Genomic DNA, 8,983 nt, shown 5'->3' with positions numbered 1-8,983 from the left:
ATCATTTGTTGGCAAGGAGATGGAGCAATCAGATTTCATGTAATCCTGTGTGAATCAAAAATGGAAGAGCCACTTTGGAAAACGTTTTGGCAGTTCTTAAAAAGTTAATCGTGCAGTGATCACGTGACCCAGCAATTTCACTCCTTGGTACGTACTGACTATGGCTACACAGAGAGCTGTGTGTGTGACTGTTCACGGCAGCTTTATTCATAAAGGCCCAAATCTGTTCATCTGATGAAGAGATATCCATACAACTGGGTGCCACTTAGCAACAAATAAGAACTTTTGACACTGGCAACAACATAAATCAGTCTCTAAAACATCATGCTCAGTGAAAAAGGTCAGACTTAAAAACCATGTTAAGGCATGACTCTATGAAATTCTAGAAAAGAGAAAGTAACATGCGGGAACCAGCAAGCAAGGGGAGGGAATGACTGCAGAGGGAAGCAAAGAACTGGTGGAGTTGTTCTAGGTCACGACTGTGGTGGCAGCAAGACTGTATACATGTGTCAAAACTCACAGAACCATCTAATCAAAACTGACAAATTCTACTGTATGTAAAACAGACGGCCCCCAACCAAACTGCACATAAAAAGAGGAGTGGCAAATAGAAGGGACAACTGAGCTCAGTAAGGACTTGAGACCAAGGCTAAAGTCAGCAATTTTTCAAGGTAGGTTCTGAAAAAATCAATGCAGGCTTTTTAGCAGGATGACAAACCACTGTGTTTGTCAATTAAATGTAAAGCTACCTGAACCAGAGCGTTTTTCTGGAGGATCAAGCACCGGAGGCGTTGCATTAAGGGCTGCTGAGGACAGCTGAACGGGCTTGGCCGGAGTCTGGACACTGCTGGCCTCGGGCTGGCTCCCTTCCACTGACTGCTGCGACCGAATCAGAGAGATGTAGAACTCCTCCAACTTGGGCAATGTGGAAGAATCCGAAGAACTCTCTAGGTTTGGCTGCTGCAGTATGAGAAAAATAGGGCAAAAGCATGAAAAGTAGTTGTTAGTGTAACAGGAAGAATTAACCCTGTTTTGGTTCCTTAGTTACAGAGACAAATATTTTTCATATCGGAATACCACTACTCACTTTTAAGAACCTAGTTCCTCTCTAGAAAAAAACAGTCCTTTTCTAACTTAGTGACCATCAATTCAATTCAAGAAACATTTATTGAACACACATTACGAGCAAACACGGTGCTGAAAGCGGCCACACACCGCTGCGGAAGGGCGGCGGGAAAGGCGAGAGAAGGCGGCGAGTGCTCATGTCCGGCACACGGCCAGGCTACCTGCACGTGCTTCTTCATTCAAACCTCAGTACGACCGCTCTAGCTTCGGGGTTCTGTCGTCCTCACCATGGGCCCTTTCACTTAGCAGAACGCTTTTCACAAGAGGCGAAGCTATCCAGTGTTAACCAGGAGATGACAAAGCAGAGATAGGAACTCAGCCCAGTCCCTGTTCTCACCATCTCCCAGTAAGACAGGATCCCTGTCTCCAAGCTCACAGCCCTCAGTTGGAGAAACAGTGTGTGTCCTGCAGCCAGCCATGAATGGAGGCCTGGCCCGCATTCTGCAGTGTGAACACACCGAGAGAACATAAACTAGTTAAAGGAAGCCTCCTGAGAAGAAGAGACAAAATGGAGTACTAAGAACCAGGGTTTGAGAAAAAAAGATGAACATCCCCTATGGAGACTAAACTGGACTTAAGTGAATAGAATATCAAATTTTAACCATGAGATGCTATGTCCTACCGTACAGTCATTGCTGAAGCAGATACCATCTCTGGTAACTTAGCATTCACCTTCTGTGATGGTAACTGGCATTAATATGACTAGAGCCAGCCCTACCCCAACTAGGCTGCCAACAGTCTGGGATCTGCCCTGAGTGAACTGAACCAGTAATTATACAAACAGAAAAGGTAGCTTTGTATGTTCTTCAGCCTCATATGTAGTAGACATCTAGTATCAGTTGGCATTCCCTTTTTGTTCCATAACAACAAAAAAAATCCTGCTCATTTTCAAACATGGCTGGCATGAATGCAGTTATACAATTATGCAGTATACAAAGGGCTATGTGGGTAGCCTTTTTTGACAGCAAAAATGAAACTCACATTTCAGATTAGCTATACTGGCCACACAATATGCTACTTCAGGAAATCAAAGATGCAGATTCAAATTTTTACTTGGCTTATGCAATTCATGTGTGTTTTAGTTACCCTGTAAGTTTATTCTCAGAATGAGGCTAAGCATTAGTGAGTTCTTTCAATAAGGCTCCAAAGGCAGGTAAATATTTATATGATAAATTTTCAGAGCTGAAAAGATCACTATCTAAATCGGTCTTTGCCAATGGACAAACTGAGGCTCCAAAAGGTAACTTGTGCCAACCTGTAGATTTGAGTCTGTGGTGAGGCTAAGCCGTAGATTGCAGACCAGCCAGACCAAGTGTTTTTTACACTATGTCCCGCTGTCTATTTTCAGTAGTTTAACAAAAATTGAAATCAGAAACAAATTTTTGAGGCTATATCCTTTTTCTTTCCTCTTAAATATGATTTTGAAGATGCATTGTTAAAACATATTTAAGATGCATTCTGATAGCTTATTCTGAAAAGAAAAAAAAAAAAACACAGGTGAATGCTTTCTAAATTTGTATGACACTCTGACAGCAACTGCCCGCAGGCAACTTGAGCATTTAATTGACAGTCAAGGTTCTTTCTCCGAAGAGTGTTCTCCAGCCTTGCTGCTCAAAGTGTGGTTCACCAACCAGCAGCATCACCCGGGAGCTTGCTAGATATGCAGAACCTGTGTCCCCATCCCAAATTACTCAGATCCTGCAGCTTCACAAGATTCTTAAGGGATGTGTAAGCACATTATACTTTGAGAAGCATCACACTACCAGATTCAGCTCTCTGTAGTTATCAATGACTGCCTCCATCATAGTTATCTGAAAATTCACCTCATGGAACTAGAGGTAAATGACAGACTTTCAAGAAACATGATTAACATATGTAATCAAAAGCATAGCCCCAAACCCCAATAACATATATCTTCACACCCACAAGGATGGCTATGACTTAAAAAAAAAATAGATATAACAAGTACTGGCAAAGACATGGAAAAATTGGAACACTCTTATATGGCCAGTGGGAATGTTTATTTAGGAAAGTCTGGCAATTCCTCAAAACATTAAACAAAGAGTTACCATATGACCCAGCAATTCCACTCCTAGGGTACATACCCTCATAAAATTTAAAACATGTCTCCATAAAAACATGTACATGAATGTCACAGCAACATTATTCATAATAGCAAAAAACTGAAAATAACTCAAATATCCATCAGCTGATGAATGGATAAACAAAATGTGGTCTATCCATACAATGGAGTATTCAACCATAAAAAGAAATAAAGTACTGATACATGACCAACCTTGAGAATATTATGTTAGGAAGCCAGACACAAAAGATCACATATTGTACTGATTCCAATTACATGAAATGTCGCAAAAAATAAGCAAATCAATGGAGACAGAAAGTAGATGAGTATCTGGCAGATAAAGGGTAGGGTGTCAGCTAAGGGACGCAGGGTATATTTGGGAAATAATGAAAATGTTCTACAATTGCTTGTGGGATGAATGCGCAATAAGCTAACGGACTAGTGAATATACTAAAGCCATTAAACTGTACACTTTAAATGGGTAACTATGGAATATGAATTATACCTTATAAAAGCTGAGAAGCGGAGGATGGAGTCTGAGCCCCACCAAGGGTTTCAGCTGAGATCCCCAAAGGATCCCATGTTAGGAATAACAGCCACATCTAAGGAGTAAGGGCAAAAGTGAAAAAGAGCAGTCCTAACAAAGCCTAAAATCAAACCTCATTGTGTGTGTTAAGGTGACTGGCTGGTATCTGTCAGCCACAGGACATCTCAGTCTGCCTTGGAGGAAGATAACTCATCTAGAGCCTCTATAATTTTTTATCCATAATGTCAAATATTCAATTAAAAAAAATCAGGTATGCTTCCCACTTTCTCCACACACCCCCCCCCCAACACCAGAAACAGGATCAAAGAACAAGACCAAATATGGGGGGCGGGGGCAGGGAAGAACATACCCAAAGTTGATTCAGATATTGGCATTATCTGGGGAAAAAAAAAAACTTTAAAATAAATGTGATTAGCATGATTAAGAATGTAGAGGAAGTGCAGAAAAAAATTGATGAAAATGTAGAGAATTTAAGCAGAGAATTCAAATTTATTTTTAAAAAGAATCAAATGGGCATTCTAGAACTGAAAAATGTTTGAAATTAAGAATTCAATGTGTGGGTTTAGCAGCAGAACAGATCCCACAGATGACAGGACTAGTATTCTGGAAGAATCAATAGAAAATCACCAAAGTGAGACACAGGAAAAAAAGAAAAAAGAAAAAATGTAAACGTGAGAAGAGAGCCCAACAGGCATGTGGGACTCAGCCAAAGTGCTAGCACACGGTAACTGGAATGCCAGCAGGAGGGCGATAATGAGGGAAAAGCACTATTTGATTAGACAAATAGGCCAGAATTTTCTAAAACTGATGAAGGGCATCAACCTTCTTATTCAATAACCTCAGTGAACCACAAGTTGAGTAAATCCAAAGGAAATTACATCTAGATATATAATTATCAAAGAGCTTAAAGCAAAAGACAGAAAAATCTTAAAAGAAGCCAGAGAAAAAACACATCATTGTCAACGGAACAATGACACCTGACAGCTGACAATTCAACAGAAGCCAGAACATAATGGTAGGACATCTTCAAAGGGCTGAAAAAAGTGCCACCCTAAAATTCAATGCTCAGGGAAAATATCCATCAAAAACGAAGATTAAATTCAGAAACCTGGGAAATTAAACAACATATTCCTGAACAAACAATTGGTCGAAAAAGAGATCAAAGAGAAGCTAGAAAATATCCTGAGACAAATGAAAACAGCATACCAAAATTGATGGGATACAGCAAAATGAGAACTAAGAGGAATTTTTTTTAAGATTTTATTTATTTGAGAACATGAACAGGGGGGAGGGGCAGAGGGAGAGGGAGAAGCAGACTCCCCACTGAGCAGGGAACCTGATGTGGGGCTCGATCCCAGGACTCCGGCATCACAACCTGAGCCAAAGGTAGATGAAGAGGAATGCTTATAGCAGTAAATGCCTACATAAAAATAAAGAAAAGAATCACAAACAACTTTATACCTTAAGGAATAAAAAAAGAACTAAGGCCAAAATTAGCAGAAGGCATGAAATAACAGAAATTAGGGAAAAATTAATGAAATACCCAATAGAAAAAAAAAAATCAATGAAACTAAGAGCTAGTTTTTTGAAGCTATAAAAAAAATTTACAAATCTTTAGCTAGATTAGTAAGAAAACTCAAATATCAGCAAACAAAAATCAGTTCCATTTCTATATACTAACAATGAACTACTTGAAAAGGAAATTAAGGAGTGCCTGGCTGGCTCATTTGGTAGAGCATGTTGACTCTAGATCTCGGAGGCTGTGAGTTCAAGCCCATCACGGGGTGTAGAGATTACTCGAAAAGGAAATTAAGAAAACAATCACATTCACAATAGCATCAAAAAGAATGGGAGGTGAAAGATCTGTACACTGAAAACTATGTAACATTGATGGAAGAAACCATAAATAAATGGGAAGATATTCCATACTCACGGATTGGACGAATTAATATTATTAAAATTTCCATACTACCCAAAGTGATCTACAGGTTCAAAGATATTCCTATCAAAATGTCAATGGCATTTTTTACATAAACAGAAAAACAATCCTAAAATTCATATGAAACCATAAAGGACCCCAAAGAGCCAAAACAATCTTAAGGGTGGGGGGGAGGAGGGATCACCCTTCCTGATTTCAAAATACACTACAAAGTTACAGTAATAAAAACATTATGGGACTGGCATAAAACAGACATATAGACCAAAAGACTAAAATTGAGAGCCCCAAAATAAAAACACACATATTTAGTCAACCAATCTTTGATAATGGTGCCAAGACTACACAACGGGGAAAGAACAGTGTCTTCAACACGTGATGCTGGGAAAAGTGGATATCCACAGGCAAATGAATGAAACTGGACCTTTATCTTACACTATACACAAAAACTGACTCAAAATGGATTAAAAACTTAAACATAAGACCTGAAACTATAAATCTCCCAGAAGAAAAGATAGGGGGGAAGCTTTAGGACACTGGTTTTGGTAATCATTTGTTGGATATGAAACCAAAAGCAAAAGCAACAAAAGCAAAAATAAACAAGTGGGACTACATGAAACTAAAAATCTGCACGGCAAAGGAAACAAAGGAAACACAAATGACCACATATTATATGACATTTATATGAAATGCCCCAAATAAGCAAATCTATAGAGACAGAAAGCAGATTAGTAGTTGCCTCAGGCTATGGGAGGATGGGAAATAGGTGTGACTGCTAATGGGTACTGGGTTTTTTTTTTGAAGGGTTGAGGTGTTATCCTAAAACTAAATCTGTGCTGCTAAGCAACCCACATTTCTGGAACAGAGTATTCTATGTAATATAGCATACTTTATCAATGCTCTCATACAAAATAACCATATTTTATAGGAAATATATCATTCAGAAAACTCATCTTCCACAAATCTGCTTTTCAACAAGTCTCCCAGCCTTGAGTCCTTTATTTTCAATGTGACACATAAAAATAAAAGTGCAGAGGCCTGGTGGCCAGATTTCATGATTCACACAAATTGTCCTGCTGTTTTCAGGATGCTCATAACATATTTGAGAAACACAGAGCAAATATATTTTGTTCCAGGATTAGTGCTTTCTGCCACAGCAACATAAAAGAAAAAAAGAGAGATTTATATTTTGGCTAAATTATATGAAAATACCTGTTTTCTATACCTCTTACACAGAGATGTTATCAATCTTTCAATTCTAAGCTTGGGATTTTCTTCTGAAGAGATAAATTAAGTTGATTGAAATTAATTTTAAAATCAACCTACATTTTGTGTATATGTATTCCATCAAATAGGCTATAGAGGGATCACTAACCAGAATTTTACTTTCTAAAAACGAAAGCACTTCCTCATGAGAATCTGTCAATAACATTTATGAGACATTTACCTTTTGAATCCTGGTTGTGCCAGTATTTTTTTCCTGAGCACTCAATCCCTCTTGTTTTTGAACTTCTACTTTCATTCCATTCACAAGGCCTGAAGGCTGCCACGAATCATCCCATATATCTTTGGGTCCAGAAAAGCACCAATCCTAAAGAGAAAAAATTGCAAGCATAAACTAAGACATAGTGCCACATGATCCAGACAGAGAATAATATGGGCAAGGTAAAGGCTAGGAGGCAAAGTTGATTAAACAAGAAAAGGTGTTTATTAAGTTTCTATATCTGTGTGAATTTCCCCCCTTGTTTTATTGGTCCATATCCAATATCTTGAATTCCTTGGAACACACAGGTGTCATAAAAACAAATACAACTCTGGTTTATAGTATTTTCTTCAATACTGTTTTTCATGGCCAGATGATTTTTCATGATTATCTAGTGTTTAAATGGCATAAATCATAAGGAGCAATTTAACTGTAGATACTTCTTCTAATAACCAGTGGGAAGTAAATTACATTTTAAACATATAGTTAGGCCCAATATTAGCTAATATTCTCAGTACAGAGACCCAGAGATTATATGATAAAGTTAATGCAATAAAAACAAAATTAATGAAAACAGCTTATTTATAGATCCCAAGGCCTAAGATTCCAATGATAAAACAAAAATCATAATGGTTAAAAGGTTAGATGGGACAATAAGTCCATGATTTATTCTTTCCTGTTTCAACTTGTCCTCCTCCCTATCACTACCATCTTGGGGGGAAAAAAATGAATTCTTCTGGATTATCATGTGATAAATCATTTTGAATTCCAGAGTGTATACATTTCTTGAGGAAATTTACATTTCCATTTTTCAGTAATGATTTGCTGTTTTCCCAGGGATCTAACCTTCTGTGGCATTTCTTTACATGATGGGTATGGTTTCTTTCCACCAAGACTTGAGGTAAATAAGTGGGAGGCAGCATCACCCCCTTTTCCCATTTTAGCCTGCAGAGGTAACCAGTTCTCATCCCAAACATCATCACCAATAGTCACTGATTCCAGGCATGGCATTCCAGTGGGGATCTCATCCTAGAATGTATCAGAAGACAAAGAAAACCTTTAATTTATAGTTGCTATAGGAGTACATTTTAAAATTTAGGTTTACAATTTCTTTTCCTGACTCCAGGGAAAGACGGCAGTTTGAATACATAACTGACTACCCTCTCTCTCCTGAAACGTCACCAAAATATTCAGATTTAGATACAAACTCACTGTTAGAGAGAACAGAAGACAACACCACCTATGTTCTGGATACAGAAAAGAAGACAAGTGACAACTTACTAAGCAGTCATGAGAAAGGAAAATCCTGAGCTTATAGCAGGAAAAACTGAGAAGCAACTAAATTTATACCAGATACTGCAAATGCTCAGAAATTGCTACTACAAGGTTTTTGGAAGTGAGACTGTAAAGTGGAAACAGACAAAAGCACGGGTAGAAGGTCTGTGTAAGAAGCAGTTAGATCTCCAGATACCCAACCCTACTCTTCCATATAAAAAGGAAGCTACACCTCATTTTCCTGCTGGAAAACCAGAGGGTCTTCTGGAGGGTAAAAGTGAAGGTGGGCAAGCATAAAAACAGGGGAATTCAGCAAAAGTTTTTATACCGAATATCAAAATCCCTAGGTCTGTTTTCAATAGCAGGACAGAGACAAAAGAATGCATGAACTTGAAGAGAGAGCCATACAAATTATCCAATCTGAACAACAGAGAGAAAAAAATTGGGAAAACAAAAGCAAAAACAGAGACTTGGGGACCTATAGGACAATACCAAAAGGTTTAACACTTGCTTCATGGGAGTCCCAGAAGGAGA

At 38.3% G+C, this 8,983-nt stretch overlaps 1 protein-coding gene across 1 annotated transcript; it reads right to left on the bottom strand.

Annotated features, from left to right (window-relative positions):
• Positions 1 to 749: 749 nt before the first annotated feature.
• Positions 750 to 8,203, bottom strand: LOC116629300 (tudor domain-containing protein 5-like; the record flags this gene model as incomplete). Its single annotated transcript, XM_032399606.1, has 3 exons — positions 750 to 960; positions 7,139 to 7,282; positions 8,021 to 8,203. Coding segments are annotated over 3 exons (538 nt in total), but the record flags the coding sequence as incomplete, so codon positions are not given.
• Between the last annotated feature and the right edge of the window lie 780 nt (positions 8,204 to 8,983).

This window comes from Phoca vitulina, unplaced genomic scaffold (genome assembly GCF_004348235.1).
Source record: "Phoca vitulina isolate PV1807 unplaced genomic scaffold, GSC_HSeal_1.0 scaffold572, whole genome shotgun sequence".
NCBI lineage: Eukaryota > Metazoa > Chordata > Mammalia > Carnivora > Phocidae > Phoca > Phoca vitulina.
This window is presented reverse-complemented; position numbering and strand designations above follow the sequence as displayed.